Source organism: Eptatretus burgeri, chromosome 9, assembly GCF_056783735.1.
Source record: "Eptatretus burgeri isolate ZD-2024b chromosome 9, Ebu_testis_v1, whole genome shotgun sequence".
Lineage (NCBI taxonomy): Eukaryota > Metazoa > Chordata > Myxini > Myxiniformes > Myxinidae > Eptatretus > Eptatretus burgeri.
In genome coordinates this window covers 64,088,285-64,115,128 of record NC_140969.1, presented here as the reverse complement: position 1 = coordinate 64,115,128, position 26,844 = coordinate 64,088,285, and the positions used below count along the sequence as shown (strand labels likewise).

Sequence of the window (26,844 nt, the reverse complement as noted above, 5' to 3'; positions counted from 1 at the left end):
CTCGGTAAGAAGCATCTCAAGGTCCTGGAGTGGCCTAGCTAGTCTCCAGACCTGAACCCAATAGAAAATCTTTGGAGGGAGCTGAAATTCTGTGTTGCCCAGCGACAGCCCCGAAACCTGAAGGATCTGGAGAAGATCTGTATGGAGGAGTGGGTCAAAATCCCTGCTGCAGTCTGTGCAAACCTGGTTAAGAACTATAGGAAACGTCTGATCTCTGTAATTGTAAACAAAGGTTTCTGTACCAAATATTAAGTTCTGTTTTTCTGATGTATCAAATACTTATTTCATGCAATAAAATGAAAATTATTTAAAAATCATACAATGTGATTTTCAGGATTTTTGTTTTAGATTCCGTCTTTCACACTTGAAGTGTAGCTATGATAAAAATTACAGACCTCTACGTGCTTTGTAAGTGGGAAAACCTGCAAAATCGGCAGTGTATCAAATACTTGTTCTCCCCACTGTATATCAGTGAGAAGGATGAGCCTGTTTTTCAGAAACCAACTTCTCTGTTCATGGAGAAGTAGATGTCAATGCCAGGATCATATCATGCTCCATTTCTAGGTGATTTCTGTACTTTGTTTTAATCACCACCATTGTGGAGAACGACTGCTCACAAAAGTATAATGAAGAATATGGCATGAGAACCTTAATGGCGCGCCGTGACAGGGTCGGGTACGACGGCAGCATTTTGCACCAGAATGTCGACAACTAATTCATCCGCGCAAGACCCTGCACTCCTGAATCCTGCTGGAGCTGTACAAGCTCTTCCTGTGCTGTATCATCTACATCAGCAATCGAGTCCAGTGGAGTCGTGAAAGGGTCCCGAACCACAGAAAAGGACTGCACACCCAGCTCAGGGAAATAGTCCTCGAACTGTTCAATGAGCAACTGAAGGTGACGTGATATCTCCCCAGAAAGACTGTCGAGCTCGATATCATCATACTGGCAGGTCGTTAGATGCTCCACCAGATGGGGGGAACGCTGAAGAGCTTCACAGCTGCTTTGTCTGCCAGTAATTTTAGAGTCGCCAGAAATCCGCTCATTTTGTTGTGAAAAATCATGAGGTTGGCGTTTTTGCCTTGGAGGGAGCGGTTGAGAACATTGAGACGTTCAAAGATGTCAACAAGATAGCACAGTTCTGACAGCCAAGAGTCCGACTCAAGCAATGCTTGAGTTTTCCCATGCCGTTTTCCCTTGTTTGCGTAGGAACTCCTTCAGTTCATCTTTGAGCTCGTAAACGCGCAGAAGAAGGTTTCCTCGAGATAACCATCTGACTTGAGTGTAGAATAGTAAATTCTTATGGTCGGCGTCCATCTCCTGGCAGAATAGCCTGAATAACCTAGTGTTGAGGGTGCTCGATTTGATGTGATTCACCATTTTTATGACTTCTGAGAGCAGCACGCTCTGCAAGGTTTCTGGCAAAGTACGAGAGGCGAGCGCTTCTCGGTGAATCATGCAGTGTACCATGGAGGTCTGAGAAGCCACCTCAAGCAATTTAGCCTTGAATCCAGAACGCACTTCTAACATTGCTGGCGCGCCGTCTGTTGTAGAACCGAGCAACTTTCCAAAGTCCAGATCATGCTCACGATAAAACTGCTCTAATTTCCCAAAAATGTCCTCGCCTTTGGTGGTGGCCTCCAATAGTTTTACGAGCAGAGGCTCATCGACAAAGTTATCAGCCTTGATGAAGCGGACCCAGACGATGAGTTGCGCGTACGATGCGATATCAGTGGACTTGTCCAACTCTATGGCGTGCCATGGCGATTCCTTGATCTTCTGTACGACCTGAGCCGTTTCTTCCAGACTCATATCTTCAATTCTGCATTGGATGGTGTTGTCAGAGAGGGGTATAACTGCCAGTTTCTTCGCCGCTTCCTCCCCAACCATCAGAGATACCATGTCCTTTGCACATGGCAGCACGAGTTCTTCCGCAATGGAGTGAGGCTTTTTAATCTTGGCAACATGGAGCGACACTCGATACGAGGCCTCTAATGCCCGAGAATTGGTCTGATGGCATGTACCCTCTATGTCAAGATGCATATTCTTGAGTGCAAGACGTTTCCGCTCAAAGAACGCTCTCTCCTTATCCTGATAAGGCGCATGTTTTGCAGTCAAATGCCTCTGAAACTTATTTTGTTTCATAGACTCCGTAGAAAGCACTTCTAAACAAATCACACACTGAGGCCTCTGTGCCCCACTTTTATCCACCACGAAGTAAAATCCAAGGTCCAGAAATTTATCCTGGGAAGAACGTTCTCGAGATTTGCTGGTGGTTGGTGCTGCCATCACAAATAAGGTCTCGAGTCATACGTGGAGACGTGAATAGACGTTCATGATAGAGTCTGAGTCTGAGAGGCCGTGGATCAAACCACTAATTTCCCACCAAAATGAACTGCCCTTCAGCGAGCCAGCGCATGGGCCGGATCCTATTCCGAGCGTCATGTTGCACCGGTTCCCATACTTTGAACGAACCGTTTATATTACATCCCGTAAAAGAGAACACCGATCGAAAATAGACAATTTTTTTTTCGCTGCAAGTGGACGCCCGCGACCCCACAAAATTTGCTCAGCGATCCCACTTGGGGTCGCGCCCCCGGGTTTGAAAAACCAAGGATTAGATGAACATGATAGAGCAATTATGTTTGGAAAAGTGACTCCCTCAGCCAAAGCACGTCATTGCCTGCAATCTGGCCATAAGTTTGACTTTGACTACATCTAACAAACGACACATTGATTTTGGAAGCGTGGCACGTGAAGAGCCGGGAAGGTGGTCTAACTGGGGTGACGGTGGACATACCCACACAATATACACCTCTGATGATAATGGTGAAAACTGGATGGTGCAAACGGCTGGATAAGGTGAGCAACAAACAACACTCAATCCCAAACACCACATCCACATGTGCACAACACCAATGAGAACCCCAACACTCGCACAACCAACACATCATGCCAAACCCAGACCCGAAGCCAGCCGTGTTTGTGCCTGGAAACACAAACGCAAACACAACAAGCGCACACACGTGCTCACCCACACACATACAACACCAGACCACGTGCAAGTAAAAACAAAAAAGAGCAGAGCACCCTTTCATTGATGTGATTTGACGTTTGTTTTTTGGTTTTGCAACCCCCCCCCCAAAAAAAAATTACTCCATTTGACCCCGATCACCAGCACATGACCGGAAATGAGCGGTCGTATCGAAATAAAAATCGGTCACGTGCTGAGGCTCGGGATCTATTGTGCCTGATGAAGCCGGCTGCAAAGCCGACAAAACATTGCCTGAGACAGGGTCTGCTCAAGCTTTTTTGCTCAAATTAATGTTTTACTTTTGTTTGGAAACCCCTTCTTTAAAAAAAAATGTGTAATCCCAACCGCCCCAATGTTATACATACCAATACATATATATATATATATATATATATATATATATATATATATATATATATATATATATATATATATATATATATATATATATATATATATATATAGTTGCAGAAATGGCCCTGAGTGTGTTATTAAATATAGGATTAGCCCAGATCCCCCATTAAATGCATGTTTAGCCTGGTTGTTCAGTAATTGGACTTTCATGTGTGTCGGGAGGTGTAGGAGGCTGTTCATTTGTTCGTGCAGTGGTGGTGTACCGAGAGGTTCTTCTTCTTCGTTCCCTCTCCGGACAATAGGCCCCGCCCAGTGCTCTGAGAGGGAGTGGCCTGGAGAAGCGAGCGCCGGGAAGGCGAATATGGGACTGAGCGTCGAGTTGGGCGGTCGGCTGTACAGGGCTGTGTCTGTTTTGTGATCGGTTTTCATGAGGAGCGAGCCGAAAGAAAGACAGGGAAGGGATTGCATGATGACGAGTGGGAGTCTGCGATCGACTTTATGAGGAAGACATCGACAGGTTCATCTGGAGTCCAGTGACGGAGCCTCTGCTTGTCCCTACTCACGGCATGGCCCGACACATCTCGAGAGGTCTTGTGGTCCCATCGATCCGCCTGCGGAGCCCAACACCCCGATTTGGCCTAACCTGGTGAACAGGCCAGGCCTGGACTTGTATGCTGGACCTTGTGAAAAGCCAGCTGGTGCATACCATAGATCATTCGTCTTGGGCCGTCGACCTCGCGGGGTCTGGACGCGCAGAGGCTGCGTGCGCGGGCGGTGCCAGGAGAAGAAAGAGTACGAGCGCCGTATTTGCCACTTGGCGTGCTCGGTTCCTCAAATCCGTTGACATCGGCTTGTCACGAGCCGCAATGAGGCCTTTGACACTTTTCCTCTCGTCCATGAAGCATCACCAAGTACTCTGTCTTGTCTGCATGCTGTCCGTGTCTTGTCTGCATGTTGTCTGTGGTTTATCTTGCTAGGGTCTCCTTCGAAACCCATAATCCGTAGCTCCCTCATTAAGAATGGGTTATAGATTGATTATAACATTGTCGTGCATGCTTCCTTGTGTTGTGTTCCCTGATGTGTCCCCAATAAATCTGGCTGATTCGTATGAAGTTGCCGCTTTGGGTTTGTTCGTGCTGTGCTGAGAAACAATTCGCTCGATTGGTATTTTAAACCAAAGTAGTTACAGACTGGCAGAATTCACTCAGTCTCTGACAAAACCAGTCTATAACCGGGGTCTATTCCCCCAGCTGGCAAGGCACAGGTGTATTTTGGTATCGTGATCTGAGGCGCGTAACCCGAGAATTGTGCCGAACCAGCCGCGTTATAACCCCCGGAGACGGCGGTGCTGTTAAGTGACGCCGAATCTTCAACATTTGGCTGTCAAGAGTAGAGTGTGATTGACATCACTCATCCGAATCCTTAACACTGGGGTCAAGAGTCGGGTGCGAGCCCTGCCACCATCAAACCATAACACTGGTAGTCAGGAGTGGGGATGTGAACCCCGGGTGCGAGCCCCGCCATCGTCGAACCATAACACTGGTAGTCAGGAGTGGGGATGTGAACCCCGGGTGCGAGCCCCGCCACCGTAGAACCATAACACTGGTAGTCAGGAGTGGGGATGTGAACCCATCCACTCCCATAAATTTGCAGGACACCGATTCACAACATCTGGTGTCATTCGCACCTCGAACATTGGTTACGAGAGGCACGGGAAAAAAAAAACGTCGCTCGCAAATTCTAAATTTGCTTTGATTTTATTTTGAGCAGATCGGGTGTAAAACTTCGAAATTATAAAGAAAAATGGCGGCGCGGCTCCACCTCAGCGCGACACGAAGCGGGAGTGGGTTACTATGAATGGCGTAACGAGCCGCACGGCCTGAAGAACGCTCCCGCCCACTGGTTCAAACCACGTGGTCATAGCATGCGTCATGGCAAGTGAAGCAGGACTACGACTCATACATTCCCGAGCTTCATGCACGATTGTCGGATGCCTTGGAACAGGTGGAGTGTGATGGGAATTATATTGAGGAGTTACAAATTAAATTGGACGAGGCACAACGGCACGCAGACGAGGTTCAGGAAAATTATGTGCACGGGGAGTCACAACAATTGGCCGATGCACAGGAACGAATTTGCGGGCTGGAAAAGGACTTAGCCAACACAGGCGTGGAACTATGTGGAGAAATGATTAAAGTAGAGTGCTTTACCTGTAGGGTGTTGGAACTTGAGAAGAGCGAACTGAACAAAAGAATAGAGGAGGAGCAAATTAGTAACTTCCGGGATAGGAAGAGCTTGGAGGAAGAATGGAAAATAAATCTGGAAAAGGAAAAATGGGAACACGATTTGGAATTGAAACATCTGAAGAAAGAGGTAAGATCAGGCAATCAGATAAGAGAAAGCCGAGAACAGAAGATAAAAAGAGGAGAGAAATATCAGGAGCAAAGGAAGGAAGAATTGTTGGGAAAGTCAAGACAGTTCGAGGAACCACAGGGAGAAATGAGGAAAGTAGAGTGGAGTACCCATAAGTTGGAACAGGAGAAGAGCGAACTGAATGAAAGAATAGAGGAAGAGCAAATTAGTAACTCCTGGGATAGCAAGAACTTGGAAGAAGAATGGAAAACAAAGCTGAAAAAGGAGGGACGGGCACACGATTTGGAATTGGAACTACTGAGGGGGAAGGTAAGAACAGGCAATCAGATAAGAGAAATCCAAGAAGAGACGATAGAAAGAAAAAAGAAATATCAGGAACAACTAAAGGAATACGGTAAGAAAATGGACGAAATGAAGAGGGAAGCATGCGAAAGAGGTATGGAGATGAGCAAGGAATTAGAAAAAAAAGCTTCTGAGTTAGAGAAACACCAAAACAGAGAGAGGGAATTACAAAACGAGCTGAGGATGTTAAGAGAGGAAAGAAAGAGAACGGAGAATGAAACGTTAAGGAACCACACTGTGCAGATCGAACAGTTAGAAGCCAAAGCAAGGTTGGAGTACGCGGATATGTTGGAAGAACAACGAATGAAGCAGCAAAGGGAAATCAATAAATTGAAGCAAATGACGAGATTGGAGAATGAGGAACAAGAGAGACAGTGAGAGAGGAAACAAAAATAACATGAATTTGAAATTGACCAACTAAAGGAGAGAGCAAGGTTGGTGTACGCGGATATGGAAAAACTCTGGAAAGATAACGAACAACTAAAAAGGCTCAGAGAGGAAGAACGACTCTAATGGAAAGGAAAATGGAGCCAGGAAGTAGGACTGCACAATAATGTGGGATGTGTGACATCACCACAGAGAGGAATGTTAGTGGTGCGGGACTTGATTGATATCACTCGTCGGATGAAACAACAATTGGAGCAAACCTTGGTGAAGGAGACATTGAGGGAGCATATAGGGTTGTTGATGAATGAAACACCTTTTGAGCAGGTCCAGCATGTGGAGCTGACAGCCCCAGAGGGGTGTGGCAAACCGATGATGAGCAACCTGCTGGAGAGAAGCGACCGGACCGAGGTGACTCTGGAACGAAGCAGGTACGTGGGTACATGCATACATGGTGCGGACGATGAGCTTAAGGTAGGAATTGAATTTTATGTTAATGAAGAGACTCTGTCCGATGGGGTGCACGTACTGTATGCATGACCCCTGAATGTGTGTGTGGAGTGCCTGTGAATGAATGCTGTGAGCCCACAATCCAGACTGCAGCACCGGTGTGTGCTGCCGAGGCCGAAACATGTGTGGGTACTCACGTGGCGTTCGGGAATGTAGCCCTGGAGTGCGAGGCAGGTGGTCAGTGTGCAGGCAAGGTTGAAGGTGTGGAATGTGAACACCTAACCTTGGAATGTATGCAAACTGTTTTGTGTGGGAGTCCTGAGCGTGGAATGTGTGGTGAAGTAGGAAATAGGTTAGAGGTGCAAGGGAAAATAGAAATGCCACCAGGACAGAACTTGAGCCAGGGGATGGAAACCATAATGGACAGCTCTGCATGGATTCTTGCAGAGTTGGTGGTGCTGCATCCAGGAGCAGGCTTTAGAAATTGGATTTTGGTTTCTCTCTCAGCCTCACAGGAACTTCGGGGTAGAGTGCAGATGAGTAGCAAGCATCACTGGCATGTGTCACATACTCCCCGTACCCATTTCAGATCGGGAAGGGGCCGGCAGCGACACCATCTTGTGTCACTCGGTCTTCAAACCTCTCGGAGGACACGAGTGGTTCTGCTAGCTGAGTGGGGTTTACCTGATTTCCGCGAACCCTGGAGAAGAGGGGGAGGCCGCTTCTCCGATTGGGGTTTACCTGATTTCCACGAACCCTGGAGAAGAGGGGGAGGCCGCTTCTCCGATTGGGGTTTACCTGACTTCCGCGAACGCTGGAGAAAAGGAGGGGGTGGACCACAACCCCAATTGAGACGTGACCCCTTTGAGCCGTGGTGGAAAGGCGGCGGGGTCACGTAATGAGGGATTCATTCCCTCACTCCCCTTCCAATGAGCCAAAGAAGCAGGCCATGTGGGGATGTAGACATTTTTATTGAAAATTATATCGAGCGTGGTTGCAAATTGAGAGATGACAGAAGGGATGAGTGGCACGAGTGGATTTGGGTGATTATTGAAAAAACGAGTGGTGGAGACATCACAGGCAGAGCGTTAAACACACCTGAAACAAGTGGATGACAAAGAGTAGCTTGTTTGAGAAAAGACTGAAATGCCTGGTTGGAACCATGCAGAGGTTCCATGGGGCTGGTGAAGAGATTTTGTTGTTTTGTTTAAATTGTTGGAAATAAACGATTTGGGCAGTATGGAGGAGGCCAGTGGACGACGGACGTAGTGACAAATTGATTGGGGTTTGATTAAAAAGTGTACCAGTTAAATTTGATGACCAAGTGGGATCCGAGGGACTGGTGTGTTTTTGTTTTGACATAAAAGTGAAAGGTGTTGGATGGTGTTGTGGACTGGGTGTGTGGCACTGTGGAATGAATGACTAAAGTGTTTGGGTGAATGGCATGGTTGTGTGAATGAGGAGAGTGAGTGCGAACAACATACCCTGTCGGTAGGAGTCTCCAAACCAGGTTGGTGTAGGTTAGGGGGACTTAGAGGATTTGACATGGATTCTGGCTGCTGTTCCATTGTGCAGGCAGACTGCTTGGGGTAGGTGCAGGCCAAGGTATTGGGATACGGGCTGGGAGTATCACATGGTATTGGAAGTTGGTGAGTCAGGAAATAGGGAACCAGGGCTTTGGGGGTTCCTGGCAGGTGAAGGCTGTCAGAGGTGCCAGGAGAGGCACGGTAGGTTTAGTGCCAGGAGAGCACGGTAGGTTTAGTGCCAGGAGAGCACGGTAGGTTTTTGTGCCAGGAGAGCACAGTATGGGTGCTAGGAGAGCACAGTATGGGGGCTCGAGAGACCCACCCCTTAGTTAGGAGCACCAGAAGCACACTCAGGTGAACACCGAGGTCGCTGGGTGTCCTCCACCCCCGATTGGAAGCAGGCAAAGAGGCCTAGTCGTCGTCACACTCCTCAGCCAGTGAGTTATGCCTATCACCACCAAATGAAAAAAAGACAAATAAGGGCCTTGCCCAGGTTTGATAGAATGGAACAGTGTGCCGGGTCGGGAAAAATGGGTCATTAGGATCATTCTCGCCGTAGCAGGGTTTGTCGCATTGTCTCGAGCTAAAAGTAAATGGTTAGGTTTGATGGACTCTCCTCCGCACCATTCATGTGTGACACCTGGTATGAGTCGTGTTGATGGGAAAATTTATTAACAAGGGCCAGGCGAGGTCACCCTCTCCAAGTGCCAGAGAGGCCACCAGTATGTCATGAGCACACACCCACGAATATATATATATATATATATATATATATATATATATATATATATATATATATATATATATATATATATATATATATTTATATATATATTTATATATATATATATTTATATATATATATATATATATATATATATATATATATATATATATATTTATATATATATATATATATATATTTATATATATATTTATATATATATATATATATATATTTTTTTTTATATATATATATATATATATATATATATATATATATATATATATATATATATATATATATATATATATATATATATATATATATATGAGCAGGGTATGCTTACACATTGTAAAGAATAACAAACGGTGCTTCCTTATTGTCTTGGGTCACTCACCTGCATTTGATTTTTTTTTCATTTGTTTCTATTTTCGGATGCTTTCGGATGAAAAAAATTTTCGGATCTACTCAGATGCTTTCCGACAGTTCTGTGATTATTTTTTTTTTTGCTGGTGTATCGGCTTCAATGTCCATTGGTATGGCAGCTTTCTTTATCAGCCGGAGGGTACCGATCTTTAATGTCGGTGAGTGAGTGAGTGAGTCGGTCAGTCTTTGAGTCAGTGGTTAGAATGATTAGATGCCATCTAAGCAACACTGGATGCCCTCCTGTCCAGATAAGATATGTGGCATCATTCGCTGTAATGCACTCGGAGCATAAGCAAGACCATTAGGTACAAGGCAATTGTGGAAAAGTCCATTGTGTGTGATGAAAGCCGTAAGAGATGTTTTTCTCATGCAAGAGCACTTGATGATGTGCACTCCGAAGATCAAGATTTGAGAACATTCTTGCTCCACAGAGTTCTGCAAAGACCTCCTCAATAGGTGGGAGTCGATGGCTGTCTTTTGCGATCGACTTATTGGGCTCAGGAAGATCCATGCACAGTCGTATCCCTCCTGTTTTCTTTTGCGTAATGACGATAGGGGAAACCCATTCAAAAGAGTTGATTTTCTCAATCGTGCCTGCCTTTTCCTGTGTTTTCAATTCTTGTGACACAGCATCACATACAGAAAAAGGTAAGTGGTGAAGCCTCTGCTGGATTGGCATCACATCTGGCCTTGTCTTTACTCTGTGTACAAATCCTTTTGCATCGCCTAGAGTTTCAATGGAGTTAGGATTAGATGTCCATCAAGTTGATGTTTGATAAACAAAGGTGTTTGGCATTGATGCAGGAGCAACACATCTGTTGACACTATTCAGTTTGAGAGCAGTGAAAAGGTCCATGCAAAGTATAGGTGTTCCAGAAGGTACAAAGAAGAAGTCAGCAGGTACAGAAAAATGGTTGTGTCACTTGTACATTAAGACAACCAAGCACAGTGATCGATTTTTGCAGGTGAGTCACCAAATGTAATTTTGTTTCTGTAAGAAGTGCACTCTTGAAATACCCCACGTAGGTAGACTGGAAGTACTGAAATGTCTGAACATGTGTCTACCAGTAATTTGGATGAGCACACCTGTCCAAAGAAGAAGGCCACAAAATAGTTTCCCTCTAATTTGTTCAGAAGCAAGTGGGTTTATGCTTAAAACAGTCACATCTGGTACAGTAACTTCACGCACTTGGTATTTGTGCTCTTTACTGTGACAAATGTCCAGTTTTGTCACACTGTTTGCAATTTACATCTTCTGCAGGGCATTTTGGTGAATTGGCTAAATCCATTGCAGATCCATCTCGGGAGGATGTATTCTCTTGGTGTTGTGCCTGTTGGGCCTGTGAAAATGTTGGTTTTGCTAGTTAATTTGACGTGTTCCTAGTTATGGCATATTGCTTTCCTCTGGGATGTGCTGGTATGGTATTTAAAGCCTGAAAAGACATTGGCATGCTGTATGTAATTGCTTTCGCTTCCACCACAGCTATTTCAATTTGTCCTGCCATTACCAGGGTTTTCTACAGTGTAAACTCAGGTTCCAAAAGGAAACGTTCACATATGTGAGTTTTAAAGGTTTTTCCATGAGCTGATCTCATATCATTTCATGAGAGAGATTTCTAAACTCGCAATTAACCGCAATCTCACGTAAAGAAGCAACAATTTGAGCAGTCGATTCACCCTTTTGCAAATAGGGTGCATGAAGGTTTACAAATGCTTATAGAACATTACTGATATATGCTCAGTGCCATACATTTTATTATGGTAGGTTGGTGTGGAGGGGGGTGGAGGGGTGGGGGGGGGGGTGGGCAGGGATTATCAGGAAGTGGAGATAAATTGAGAAAGAAAGAGAAGAAAAATGATAGAAGCAATGACTGTCAGACAAGGCTTGCCAACCTGTCAAGGTAAAAAAAATATTGAGACTTGGTTGTGCTGTGCCGAAGGAACGCTGATCAACTCTGATGATTACAACACTGATCCAGTCATTTGTTTTCCAAGAAAATGCTTTTATGCTGTTAAAAGATTCTACATTAATTATTCCATGTTTACGATAATATACCAAAGACCGTGGTGTTTCTCACAATTATTAACCAGAAATTTATTTTTGTCCTGCTTTATGCCTTGTAATAAGTGTGATAAAAATATTGTCTTTGGATGGGACTGAAGTACTTATAATAGTTAACCATTAGTAATCTATCAGGCTTGATAAATAACCAAGGAAATGCAGGACGGTGTTTTTATAGGCCTACTAGACGACCCATGAACCCGTTTGGTTCCTGTTGTGACAGCAGTTGAAAAAAATAATCGTTTAAAAAAAAAAGAATAATAAATAAGATAGCTCCAGTGAACTATACTGCTGAGGTTGTTTGCATTGATCAAATAATCCTGAAGAGTACTTGATTGAATCGGTTTTTGATTTTGAATTTTTTTTTCCTTTTCCCGATTTGAACGAAACTTGATATTGTGTGTCAATGTGAAAAAAAGGAGAAAAGAAAGTCAAAGAAATTATTGTGCGTAATCTTCGAAACACAATTTTATTTATTAATGAACACGGAAGTATTAGATCAAAATGGTGATGTTTATTTTATGCTTAAAAATAGATCGTTCTTTGTCTATACTAAATGTTTGAGATTTTAAAAATAAATCATTTCAGGAAAAGAAAAAGATAGCTTCAGCGAACTATACCACTGAGGTTGTTTGCATTGATCAAATTCTCCCAAAGAGTACTTGACTGAATCGGGATTTTATTTTTTTAATAAAATTTTTTGTTGACCGATTTGATCGAAACTTGATACTGCACACCACAGGAGAATTGTGAGTAAGGTGGCCCTAAACATTTTCCGCTGTCGTGTACCATTTTGGCAATATTTCGGGAACATACATACATATATATATATATATATATATATATATATATATATATATATATATATATATATATATATATATATATATATATATACATACATACATACATATGTCTAAAAGATGAGTTTTAGTAAATATAGATAAGTGATGTCAAGCTATAGGTTAGATTTAATAAAAACAAAATATTGTGCAATTACAAATAATTATAATTGATCTACTTGTTGTAAACAGTCTTTAACTCCTTTTTTGCCTTATTTTCTGACTTCAACTTCCTTTGGAGGTTCCCATACAACACGTGAAACCTTGCTCGCCAGTTTTACTTGCATAATAGATGACAGTGCACTGGATGAAATATAATAACATTCGTGACTGGAAATCTGGCTCTGCCTTTGGCTACGAACACTGAGTCAGGTCAGTATTTTGGGATTGCCACTGGTAAAATGTAACCCAGTGCTTCGTGCCACATGGTTGGGCTGTTGGCAACTAAACCAACACCCCTCACTGGCTTTACTCGTGAGGAGGGTGACCGTGATACCCTACCAGGATGAAAAACAACACCTGATAAAGGGTGGATGAGCTCCCTTCGGGAGCCAATGGCCATCCAGTAAGGAGATGGTGTGTCCGAAAAAAAATCCCCAAGGAGGTTGGAAAATTTATTTTTCCACCTGGCCGAGTTACCCCCTCCTGCACAGTGGTCCTGCGAAGAGGTTTTCTTGTTTTAGGACTAGGTGAAGATTTTGCCAGTTTTTCCTCCTCTTCTTTTTCTTTCTTCGCCCCTCACCTAGAGTGCCTTTATGCCTTGTTTAGGGTGACTCCATTAAAAAAAATGGATATTTGTGTGAAGTGATTGGGTTGTTGTCTTATTCTGTTCGATGAGGCTGAACATGCTCTCCTATCCAACATTTCCATGTGGGATAATAGGAATAAATTTAGCTACTTTTAACAGATAGTTACCTTCGCAAACTTTGTTGCGAAGGTTATGTTTCGATCGCTGTGTATTTATTTATTTATTTGTGAATATGTGTGTTTGTTTGTTTGTTTGTTTGTTATTCGCATAACTCCAAAAGTATTGAACTGAATCGCAGCAAATTTGGTGGGATGATTGGTTATTATCCGAGGACGATTTGATTAAATTTTGGGAGTGATCGGGTCAAAGGTCAAGGTCATGAAAAGGTCAAAATCGTCTTTTTACCATAGCGCGGTCAATTTGTATCCAATTTGCATGCAACTAATGCCAAAATGTTCAGAATTCAATGACCCCATATTGTGATGTGTGACATAACACAATGACGTAATAACCCTTATTAGCGGTTGGGAGTCAAAGGTAAGGGGGGGTCACGACATTGCAAAATGTGCGGTTTTAGTCATAACACGGTCAATTCTTATCCGATTTGCATGAAACCAACACCAAAATGTTGACTGTTCTATTCCCCACACTCTAATACCAATTACAAAATGAAGAGTACAAAGGTCGAGGTCATGTAAAGGTCAAAATCATCATTTTGCCAGAGTGTGGTCGATTTTTATCCAAATTGCATGCAACCAATGCCAAAATGTTGTGAATTCAATGCCCAATCTTGTGATATACGATATGACACAGGAAATTTATTGTTTTTAAGCCATCATAACACATATGAGATGGCAGATGTGGTATGGGATTAAATACCCTCACAATCAACGGTTTCTGGGGGGGGGGGGCAAAATGTAGCGTTGGCGAAGGTATGCGCTCTACTGAGTGCCCGTTCTAGTTGAATCTGTATGAAGCATCAGTTCTTAACATCTGAAACTTAACCCCAAATGTCGTATTCATTCTGTGATATTGTTTCTCTTCTTCTTCTGCCCCTTCCTCATACACTATTATGCTTTTCAAGAGGTTGGTAGTCTACAAATTCCTCTTGCAGCTTATCCATCTGTGCAGGTGTAAACTGAACCAAGTCTGAGTACTTTTCATTGAAAAATTCTACTGAGTCACGTGTATACTCTTTCCTTTCATCATTGAAAAATCTTGTATAGTTGAGGACACTATCATTAAATGGCAATTTCTTGAAGGCCTGAAAAGCATGGCTTTCACATAAAATGCTCTCACTTCTTTATCGAACAGAACTTCATTTCATTAGCAACACAGATGCCACATTCATCAATAAGTTTTTTTTCCAGCTTCTGCTTTGTTGCTGTTCGAGCTGTGACTGGAGCCATCAAGGTGGTTTGTAGTGTTCTCAAAGTCCACCTTTGTGATATCATCTACCTGTTTGATGGCATCAAATGTAACAAACTTACAAAGCAGCTTTTTGAAGAAGACTCAAATTGTATCAGCTCCAAGATACGGCATCCCACAAAAGTATTCACCCCCTACCAATAATGCCATACTTAGATGAATTACGATTTAAGTAGAAACAATTTTTCCAAATGAACTTTTGAACTTATAACTGAAGAGATCTAATTAAACACTGTTATAGTTGAAGGGGGTTACATGCCAGAAATACCTGCAAAAAACAGATACAAATCAAAATTCACTGGTTGTTAAAGTATTCAGCTGCTTAGGTCAGTACTTGGTGGAAGCACCTTTTGCAGCAATGACTGTTTTGAGTCTTTTTGGGTAGGTGTCGGTCTCTACCAGCTTTACACAGTGAGATGAAATCTTTGCCCATTCTTCACGTGAAAATTGCTCTCGTTCTGCCAAGTTTGATGGGGAACGTTGATGGACTCCAATCTTCAAGTCTCATCATAAATGTTCAATTGTGTTCAAGTCAGGACTTGGACTAAGCCACTCAAGAACATTTATTTTCTTCGTATTCAGCCCCTCCAGTGTGGCTTTACCTTCGTGCTTTGTATCATTGTCCTGCTGAAATGTGAATCTCTTATTCGGTTTCAGATTCATGGCTGACTCAAGCAGGTTTTCTCCAAGAATTCTCCTGTACATTGCACCATCTGTTGTCCCTTCTATCCTGACAAGCTTGCCAATCCTTGCTGATGAAAAGCAGCCCCATAACATGATGATGCCACCATCATGCGAGACAGTAGGGAAGGTGTTGACCGGGTGATTTGCAGTGTTAGTCTCGCGTCAGACGTAACACTTTGAATTTAGACCAAAAAGTTCAATTTTTGTTTCGTCTGACCACAAAACCTTTCTTCACATGCCTGCAGTATCATGAAGATGCTTTTTAATTTTTTTTAAACACACTCCATACGAGCTTTTAGATGCGCCTTGTTCAGTAATGGCTTCTTTCTTGCCACCTGTCCACCATGGCCAGCTTTGTGAAGGGAATGGGATATTGTTGATTGATGAACACTGACCCCCATCTCTGACATGGATCCTTGCAGATCTTTCAAAGTCATTGTTGGATTTACAGTGACACCAGTTTCCTGTTTGACCGGCTGCTGAGTTTGGATGGGTGACCTGATCTTGGTTAGAGTCTGGGTGGTATGATATGTCTTCTACTTCTTACTGATGGATTTCACCATACTCAAAGGGATGAGTGACTGAACTCTTCTTATAACCCTCTCCTGAGCGGTGCTTCTCCACCACTTTATGTCTGAGTTCTTTGAAAAGCTCCTTTGTATTTATGTTTGCCTTGTTGGTTGACCAAGTGAGTTGCATCTTAAAACTCCTTGTTGGTTAAAAATAACGTAAAGTATAAATTTGGGAACGATTTCGTTATACATTACGATAAATTCGCTTTTATGGAATTTAAAATCTCTAAATTCTCTATTAGCCTTAGAGCACTGTAAGCATAAATATATGAGTTTCCTTCCCAACAATAATGATTTTGATCATTGAGCAATATGCTGTAAATGTCAGTTGACAATAAAGAAATGTTTTACAGCAAAGTATTGTTGCGGTTCTGTAAAACCGCATGCCTCCAAGACAATGGCACACATCATACAGTGATCCCAAGGCAGTTATTTCAATAGTATTTGTCTTAGTTAGTCCCTTCCATATGTCAAGTGGCGAAAAAGGGGAAAGATGTGTTGCGTGGATCTCTTGCAGTTATGTCTTTTCTATGTCATACATCATCACTTTAACCTTTGACCTTTTCCCTTCCGTTACACGAACCATGCAAGTAAGCACATACACCACGCAAATAAGAATGAGAAACGCGCTACGAGCGCCTCCAGCATGTTCACGCTACGTCCTCTTCCTGCCGTCAATGCACAGTACATCGTTCCTTTGGAGTTTGTGTGCCCATTCTCCATTCAAATATGCGTGCCAATTTCCAAATGCCACCTCACCTCAGACTTCACTCCGCTCACCAAACCTTACCATGGTCACCATAACCCCTTCATACAACTGGGAAAAATATCTCCACCACAACCCATGCTAACTCGTAACTTTTATTCACCCATTTCACTACGAACGCCATGTGGCACTCGGCCCTCAACATGGACGCCACGTGGCAATCACTCGCTACTAATACCACATTGCCATCATCTCTCACTATGAAAGTTTTAGAGCAGGTTGCTCTTGTGACAATCACAACTGCCCCATGGTCGCCAAATCTGCACCGAAGCATCAAGGGATCCGGAGGGAATGTGGATCGAGCTGTTTTAAGGCATCACGTGAGGGGCGAACGTGTGCTGCGGTTGGTGAAGGGATCTATGGGTAGCACAAGGATTTTGCTTTCATTCCATGGTGGAATGAACGTCAGCACATGTTCGTGGCCAGAAAACGTCCGAAGACTGCAGCCCCATGTAAAACATGGAGATCCGACCCGTGTCAATGTTGATGAGTAACTGGTCCATTTTTCATCTCCGAGGCCTGGTGGGCCATGGATACGGCTATTGTGGCCCAATAAAGGAGTGGAATTTTGCTTGCAGCTCATTGTAATCTGGTTCTCAGCCCCTGCCTTGGTCCGGTCCCACAAACATGGCAGAGTGAAGCCAGTTATCTTTCTGCGTTCTGCTCTTCTGTCTTCTCTTTATCAGCCTCTCTGAGTCAGTCAGTCTGCTTGTGGGCCCTGTTCAGTTTCTCTGCTCGCCTGCTCGAGTTCATCCCTGTTCGCCCTGCTCTCTGGTCGCTGCTGCTGCTCACCTTTCGTGCTCGGGGCTATCGGCTGCTACTGCAGAAGGAACGCGGAGTTAGATGGGATCGGCAAGCATGCAGTCAGTGAATTATCAGTGTAGAGCAACCGGCGCCGCAAGTCCCGGGGTGTGGGGGTTGGGGGGGGGGTCGCACACCACTGTCATAAGGTCGGGCCGCTCTGTTCGAGTGATCCTCATTAGGCACAGACATTTACAGAAGTGGATTCTTACACAGATAGGATAGGGACTCTCTTCTTATGCATCTTTTTCAGCCATCTCTCTCTGTCTCTGTCTCTGTCTCTGTCTCTGTCTCTGTCTCTGTCTCACTCTCTCTCTCTCATCGACTGTGGACACACACAAGAGCAGCCATGCGGGTGAAGCCCAACTGTTCTTTTAATGGCAGAACGTGAAGGAGTGAAATTAACACTCGCATTCACATCTTTCTCTCGGAAGACACCGCACCCCCGACATTGCACTACACCATACCTCCCACTCCCACATCTTATATACACCCAGTATTCCTCCCACCTCCCTCTCCCTAAGTGTTCTGGGTTTGCATTGGTCTGCCAACCACACCAGGTATTGAGAGGTCGTTTACCCTCAACTGCTTTCTTTCTCTCTGGGCTATCTAATTTTCCTTGGGTTTTTGTGTGTGTGTGGTGTGTGTGTGTGTGTGTGTGTGTGTGTGTGTGTGTGTGTGTGTGTGTGTGTGTGTGTGTGTGTGTGTGTGTGTGTGTGTGTGTGTGTGTGTGTGACGGCACCTGTCCTAGCTTAAGTTAAGACAATAGAAGATATAACGGGATAACTCTGCTCTTTGTCTGCTTTTGTACGATTGCTTGCCTTTTGCCACACCCCACAAATTCCTTGCTTTCCCTGCTGTACATTGCAATAAACCCCATTTACTGTGCCACATAACTTTCCTTGCATTCTGGTTGTAAATAAATGTGCTGTTTAGAAATGATCCCAGTTAGTTTTTGTCTTTTTCCTTCATCGGTTCAGCATGGTCCACACCATAGCTTAGACGAGACGTTATTCCCCAAGGATTTGTTTCGTAGCTGGTACGTACTTTGCAGTTCTGCTCAGCTGCACCTCATCCAATAGGTAATCTGGTTAACACAAGTATGTACAGAGGGCGCGTTCCCCGGTAAGGAGTTCAGGTTACTCTTAGGTAAACGGTTTGTTAGACGGAGGACCCTAAGTTACGTGGTCGAGTTATTGGCATTTGTGGTCGATTTGCGACCCGCTATGACACGAAGTTATTCATGTGCGATGGCCTGAGATGCCAGTGAGTCCGGATAGGAACCTGAGACAGCCCCTCTCTCATGGTTCCCCCATGGCACCGTCTGCTCCAGAATTTTTGCACTGGTCAAATAATTATGAAATGGCATTGATTTTAGTTTTAAAGTTATTGCTAGCAATTTTGAAATCCTTATTCATTGTAGATCTTGTGCATTTGATTCCCATTTGTCAAAGTCTTTCTTTGAAAAGTACATAACTGAAAACATTAGCTTGTAACTTAATGATTGTAAACTTGAGTCCCTCAATTTCTTCTCTCAACAATGCAAACTCGTTATTGAACAAGCTTTTCACAACACGGAATTTTTCTCTTGACATCTGTATAGTTTCAAAAGTATTTAATTACGGGAATCTAATGCTGTGGGATAAAATCCAAGAACACCAGATGACTCATTTTGAATCTTTAAAAAAAATACTTCTTCTATACATGCTTCCAATTGGTGCTGGTTGATTATAAAAGGAGTGTTGTATCGGATGAAAGTTTTTTTCACCTATGCCCATGTTCTGCAGGTGGAGGCTGTACAGCTTATTGCTGATGGCAAAGCACCGATAATTCCACAGTCCAAGGAAGGAGCAACATATGAAGGCATACAGCGCAAAGAGATTGCACAGGTGAAAAGAAAACTGCTCACGTCATCATCCGTCACTGATCTTTTCCTTTTGTCCAGTGAAACTTGGGATGGCTTTTATAAATCTCTCCTGTAAGATTACTTGATTATAGGTGTCTCAGCAGATGTTTAAAAAGTGAGTTTAATGAAGTCGACTTCCTTCAGTGAAAAACAAACAAACTTTTTTCCAAATTTTTATCTTCAGAATCCAATGACATTTTTTACGAAGTGGATCTCTTGCTTTGTGGCTTATTTTTACTTGTATGTTTGTAAGACCATTATAAACCCCAAAAGGCTATACTAATTATTTCACAATTTAAAAAATTCAGCAATTACAGTATTTTACAATCATTCATACCTTCCTACATGGGTTTAATTGATCAACCAAAATTGATGATATAACAAACTAGGAATTATAGTGAAATCATCATTTTTCTTTGCCTTCACCTGTTTCAGTAAATAATGCATTTTACATTATGCCAAACATTATGTCCTTACATTGGTTGATATGCTATCACATCACACTTTGTGATGATGATGTTTATAGAGACGGTTGCTAAAAACACACACACACACACACACACACACACACACACACACACACACACACAAACACACACACACACACACACACACACACACACACACACACACACACACACACACACACACACACACACACACACACACGTCCATTTATAGTAGATAAAGTACATTATGAATTATATAATTCCCTCATTTTGATCCAAACGGATCATGCAATTTTCGTGATACACAATAATTTATTCCTTGCTGAAAGACCGATACTTAATGTAGCTTGCATTTTCACGAAAAGCCTGATGAAAGAAGATGCTAAGCTGATGACTTTGTCATGTGTACCATGCTGCCTGTATCATCAAGTGTGAGAATATGGCTCAAGATTCATTTATTTACTGCTGTTTTATATCATGGCTGGCAGGGTGACCGAGGTACACACATTTGCCTCTGAGCTGTTTAGTATGGGTTTGAATCTCAGCACAACTGTAAACTACCATACTGGTGTTGCTCAAGTAGGGTTATTCATCAACGTGTGTGTCGCCACTCGGATGGATGTTAAACTTGGCATCCCGTCTGCGAACATTAATCGGTGGATGTTAAAGACACCATAGTGTGCTTCGCAAAGAGTAGACGAGCTATCACCGGCACCATAAACAAATTGCACTGACTTCCTGTGTCTGAATGGTTGGAAACCTAGAAAAGAAACTGCTTTCGCAGAACTGACACTCTTTTTAGAACACAGCATATTATGTTTTGTATATGCAGAGAATATGTATGATATATATATATATATATGTATGTATATATATATATATATATATATATATATATATATATATATATATATGTATGTATATATATATATATATATATATATATATTGTTGTGGTTACCAAATTCGCAAACCACCATTCAGGTCCCTTAGGTGAGGTATCTCGGTAAGTATATGTGTAGTTAGGCCCAAACCCGTTGTCTAGAGGGAATAAATGTTATTCATGCATGCTGCGACTCTTCAGGATAGCCGTTTTTCTTTTACTATCTTTATTTTGGACCAACCGCCATTGTTACCACCACCAACCACAACATCAACCACCCACCGCGGCGCCACTTCACGTCACACCTCGCAACCGTCGCATCGCCACCGTTCTTGCGCCGCTTGTGGGTACCGGTGTTGGACTCGTGCAGGGCGCGCGCCGAACAGCGTGTACAAAACCACGGATTTTCCGCTTCAAAAACGGATCAAAAACGACACGCGCCCACTTTTGTTCCGTCCAATCGGTGAGCGAGGGGCGATTTGGCCCCGCCTCCAGGGCGTTGGAGGGCGATCGCTATATGCAAATTTATGGATCAAAATGCATTCACGCCCACTTTTTCTCGGGCCAATGGGGAGCGAGGTGAAAGGTCGAAGGCAGGGGGTCAAAGATGAGAGAGCGAAGCCACGGGGCTTATATAAGCGACCGCGTTCGTCAGTCAAGAGAGGAAGACTTCGCAGTCGGTGGAGTTGGGAAGAAGAAGCAAGAAGGAGTTGGTCATCGTCGTTGTGTGCGTTGGAGTCGGAGCGAAGGGGACGGAGCTGTGGAGAGGCGGCGAGGGCAGACGAGGGGGTGCTCGTGTCGTGCCGGGAGCTGCACACCAGGGAGGCCGACGGCGCGACCTGGTCGAGGTGGAGACGCTCGTCGCGGGACTCGAGGCAGAGTAGAAATCCTCCTTTCCCCCGAGCATCAGCAACCCCCTCCTGTTTCCCCCCGCGCTGAGATAGTGCGACCAAGGGGGCCCCCTTCCCACCCCCTACCAGACACTGTCCGCGAGGCCCGCGGAGTTGAGGCACCATCGCCGCTCCGCGTCTCATCACCAGACGGGTAGGCCCGACCCGGTCTCGGCCTCAGGCCCGCCTCATCCTTGAGGGTTCTCTGTTCTTTTTCTTGGTTTTGGATATGTGTTGTCGGCGCCGTCTGTGAAGTAAAATTGTATAAGTGTTGCCGTGTGCTCGCGTAATCGGTATTAGATCTGCATTGTCGCATTTGCTTTTTGTGTAAAATTGCATTGTGTTTCTTTTCCTTTTCTATGTGCTTTTGGTGGAATTGAATATGTGTGCTTTCCGTTCATCGCGAATAAATGTGCTTTGTGTTGAACTGTTTCCAGCTTCGCTTCGTCATTTCTTTCATTGAATCCTCATCTTGCTTCACGTAAAGGGTTGGTAGTGGGCTGAATACGCCCGATAATTAATCGAACCGTCGAGGCCGACGATAACACCGCTCGGTTATCCCGATAGTACGGAACGGGTCGCTTAAGTGGCCCGTGTCCGAAGTCGACCTGCGGCGAGGTGCGATCGCCCGGTCTACCCTCCGTGTGGGTACTTAGGTAGGTCGAATTTGGCGAGCAACCCTATCCCACGCGGGGGCTGATTGGCTCGATCGCGGTGAGACCGAAAGGTCCACCCGTGACTGGTTCCTGGCGTTAGTCCGAGAGGGTCACGACTGGATTGTCCGTCCGGTGGGCGACGTGCCGCGATTCGAGTTACGTGGCCGTCAGCACGCCGGCGGGCGCGAATCCGTAACACTGGTGTCAGGTCGTGCGATACAAATCCATCGCCCTCCTCGCGGCACTGGTATCGGAGAACAGGAAAACGGGCTCTCCTGTCTCCAGCTAAATTCACGGGAATCGGTCCAGGGGTGAGAGAAGCGACCCCCGATTCCCTCCAAATTACGAGCGATTCCTAATTAACCCTTTACGAGAAGCAAGATGGCGTCTCAAGGCGAGCGGGAGCCGGGGGTATTAGAAATGGATGTAGAATGTGTAGGATCCATGGCCCAGGATGGAATGCCCGTACAGGAAACAAACTCGCCCAACTGAACCCAGAGCCCGAAATGGGTGCGGCAGCGGCCGCGGTGTATGACACCTCCCCCCCCCCCTCTCCACCAAAACCCTTCCCCAACCCTTGCCGAAACGGCTCAGCTGAGTGCATCCGACATGGCCCAGCTATGCGCCATGCTGGCGGCAATGACAGGAAGGATGGATGCGAATACACAACAAATGAACGAAAAGATGGATACAAATACAAATGAAGTAAAAACGAGGATGGATGCGAATACACAGCAATAAACGGAATGAAAAACGAAATGAAAAAAGAAATGAAAAAGCTTCGGGGGGAGACGCAGAACATGGGCCGATGCCTGCAGGCGGGCATGAAGGCCGTGACCAGGGAGCTGGGAATGGCGACTCCACGTGTGGGAGCAAACGAGCTGGAGGGGGGTGCAATGGCTGACAGGCCCGCGGTGGAGGCGGGTAAGGAAAAAGTAATTCGGGAGACAAGAGACGAGGTGAAAGTAATTGCGAGGGAGAGAAAAGAACAATTAATACGGAGAGCAAGGATGAGGTACGCGGAGATCGTGAAAGAGCAAGGAGTGAAAAACAGGGAAGGACGGGAGCGACTTAAGGAGAAAGCAAGGTTGACCTACATAAAGATAAGGGAAAGACGCCAGAAAGAAGCAGAGACCAATAAACACGATGAAGACGGGGTAAGTAAACGCGCACACACACGGAGGTAGTGGAGGATCATGGGGGTGAGCTCGCGGACCGTGCAGGGACCCGGTGCGAGCACCTGGATGGCCTCCTCCAGGAACGAGGGGAGGGAGTATGCCCCCTTGAGGCGAGTCACGACCAGGTGAGTTCGGTCGTGCTTTGCGAGGTTGAGGGGACGGGTGCTGTGGACAGGTGCACGGAGAGCTTGGGGGGTATAGAGGCCCCGGAGACTCTTGTGGGGACACGAATCCCCAGTGTGGTTGTCCCGGTGTGTGTGGTGCAAGGTGTGAGTGCGTCCCCGTGTGTGGAAGCGACCCCGTGTGTGAGTGGTGTGGTGGCGATGGTGCCGGAGTACGTGCTTCCCAGCACGCCGTGTGTGGATGAGGCACCGTGTGTGGATGAAACGGCCTGTGTGGATGAGGAACCGCGGTTGAGTGCCCCCGCGTGTGTGAGTGAGGCACCGCGGGTGAGTGCCCCCGCGTGTGTGAGTGAGGCACGGAGTGTGGATGAGGCACCGCGGGTGAGTGCCCCCGCGTGTGTGAGTGAGGCACGGAGTGTGGATGAGGCACCGCGGGTGAGTGCCCCCGCGTGTGTAAGTAGTATGGTTTGTGTGAGTAGTGAGGCACGCGTGAGTGAACGGCCGAGTGCAGGGGAGACCGTGTGTGTGAGAGAGCGGTATGTGAGGGAGATGTCGGTTGGCATGCGGGAGCACGCAGCCGCGTCTCCCGGTGTGAATGTGATGGAGTGGAGTGTGTGCGTCGTAACACGCAGGTGTGCGTGGGTCGAATGGCGACGACGGCGACATGTAAGGAAAGAAAGCCGAGTAGCGGCTGTAGCTATTTCGGGGACCGTGCCGGGTTCACCCAGCAGTGAGCACGAGGTCCGTGCTGTGCAACGCACGAGACAGTCACGTGCTCGCTTGCGAGAGTGAAGTCCCGGTCCGGAAACGCACGCGGTGGATTTGCCGATCCCGCGGACGGACAAAGTTTAGGCAGGTAAATGGATTTGGACCGGACGGGTTCTCCACGCGATCGTGTGTGTTAAGCTCCAACGGGCAAAGCACATGTGTTCGCGTGGGGAACCCCTCGAGACGTGGGGCTTGTGTTTTTTTTTTATGCGCACGGTGACGTCATGGCTGCACGTGTGGTTGGAATCCGGCAGGAGGGGTATCCCGGCCGGATGGTACCGTCCAAGGAGGGACGAGGTACACGTGCAGCTGCATGACGTCACGGGCAGGTGCAAAGTGCGCGAGCTCTGAGTTGCCGCGCTGGTGCTGCGCATGTAAAAAAAAAAAAAAAAAAAAAAAAACAAGCCTCACTTTCGGGTGCACAGGATTCCTGGGCAAGGGGTGGAAGACCCCCTTGACCTGGGCACAGGATGGAAACTAGTTAGGGGGAAGGGTTAGCTTAGCTAGACCGACTTCATGGGGCAGGGGTAAGTCCTCATGGAGTCTGTGGAATGGATTAGTTAGAGGGATTGTAGCCAGATTTAGGTTGGGAAATAAAAATTATTTATTTGGAGACAGTGACAGACTTTTGAGTGTGTAGAATTGACGTAGTTTAGCTACGTAGTGTTAAAAGGAACGTGCTTTAGTGTAAGGGACGACGTGGGAGCACGAGTTAGTTCGGGGATGTAGTTAGAAGGATGGCAGAGTTCAGCGGTGAGTGTGTTGAAGAGTTGTTGGTGAGTTATGAGGTGGAGGCATGTGCTTGGTGAGTGAGTGAGTGAGGCCAGCGGGTCTGTGTGTGTGGAGTGAATGGGGAATGCATGGTGCGATGAGTGATTGGGGGGAGGAGTGACTCCCGCCCAAGGGACCCCGGGGTCAGTGTAGAGTGAGTTAGCTGGGTAAGTCAAATTAACAAAAATGGAGGTCGTTTTGCTGTTGGTGGGAATGTAGGCTCGAAACCCATTTGGAGGGGTGCAGGAGCCCTGATGACGGCTTGGGAGCGTGGCTGCGAAAGGTGAGTATCGCTGAGTGGGTACCCCGGGCACCAGGCTAGTCGGCCGCGGTAGGCCAAGGGCCCATGGGGGGCCGGGATAGCGTAGTGGGCACGGGTGCGTCTGCTTGGTGCGGAGGCCCGGGGCACCATTAGCCGCGTGGGCAGTGTTGTGGGCAAGGGTGACCCTCGGAAAGGGGCCCGGGAAGCCAGCCTGCCACGTGTGCGTTTCAGGGGAGGTGCCATGGGGGGCACTCCCCGGTGTTAGGGAGCTGGTAGGCTCGGAGGCAGTGTAGTGGCCGGGGGTGCCATAGCGGGAGAATCGGCAGAGGGTCATGCCTGCCAAAGGGAGCCACGTGTCCCAGCCATGAGACCGTGTGAGGGCACGGAGAGAAAATTGGGGGGCGAGGCCCGAAATTGTGATGACACCAACACAGGCGACGGGAATCTGGGTTGTTAGAACCAATAGTTTAAGCGAGAGGCGCTTGTTGAAAGCCCCGGGGTAGTTTAACAGTTAAATGGATAGGGTAGATTAGGAAGTGTACCCCTCCGCACCATCCATCCCCTCGCTCTCGTTGTGGGCCGCTGGACCCACTTTGGGTTAGATCGCCGAACTCTGGGGAGGCCATTCTGAGGCTTCGTTGGGCCTCGACACAGGACGTTAGCTCTCCCTTGTTCCCCTCCGGGAAGGGAACGTAGGGGTTGGGAGTAGGCGAGGTGACAGGATAGGTTAGCCGAACAAGGACGATTTATAGTGGGGAAGTAAAAATAAAAACAACAAAAAAATAAGTTGGGGCTAAATTGGGGTTTGACAAATTAAGGGAGTGGGTATGTACAGTGACAGGCAAAGGCGATAGGTGGGAGGGAGACAGGTAGGTAGGTCCGAGCCCGCCTTCCAAGTGGCCAGCACCACCGCCCTCCCTCCACCAACCAACCCTGAACGGCAAAGGCTGGCCAGCTTCATCTGCTGGCTGTGTTACTGCAAGGCCTGTGCCGGCCCACTTCATCTGCCGGCTGGCTGTTTTTCTTCAAGGCCTGTGCCGGCCAACTTCATCGGCAGCTGTTGTTTTGCTGCAAGGCCTGTGCCGGCCCACTTCATCTGCCGGCTGGCTGTTTTTTCTTCAAGGCCTGTGCCGGCCAGTTCATCTGCCGGCTGTGTTTGCCTGCAGCGGCCTTCTTCTGCGGGCTGTGTTTGCCTGCTGCCTTTGCCATGCCATGCCCACTGCCCATGTTCACCAGCCCCGTTCAATTTTTGCTTTGCCCCCCCCCCTGTTCATTGTCATGTGCGCCAGGATCAAGGCAACAGTTTGCAAGCTGCGAGAACTGCCCTGTTGGCAGCTACAACACGAGCCTGCAGTGGCGGCCCGTGCACCGTGTTTGCGTCCAACCATTCATCTATCCATTCGTTGTGCTCATTGCGTGTGCCACTTGAGCTGGCACGGAGACT

The 26,844-nt window shown here is 46.0% G+C and overlaps 1 protein-coding gene across 1 annotated transcript in view; it reads left to right on the top strand.

Moving 5' to 3' along the window:
- LOC147020217 (mitochondrial 10-formyltetrahydrofolate dehydrogenase-like) overlaps nucleotides 1–26,844 on the top strand; it is a 271,323-nt gene that overhangs the window by 44,356 nt on the left and 200,123 nt on the right. The window contains exon 5 of the mRNA XM_085893782.1: nucleotides 19,304–19,405. Coding sequence (XP_085749908.1) covers nucleotides 19,304–19,405 — 102 coding nt within the window. The remainder of the gene's footprint in view (nucleotides 1–19,303; nucleotides 19,406–26,844) is intronic.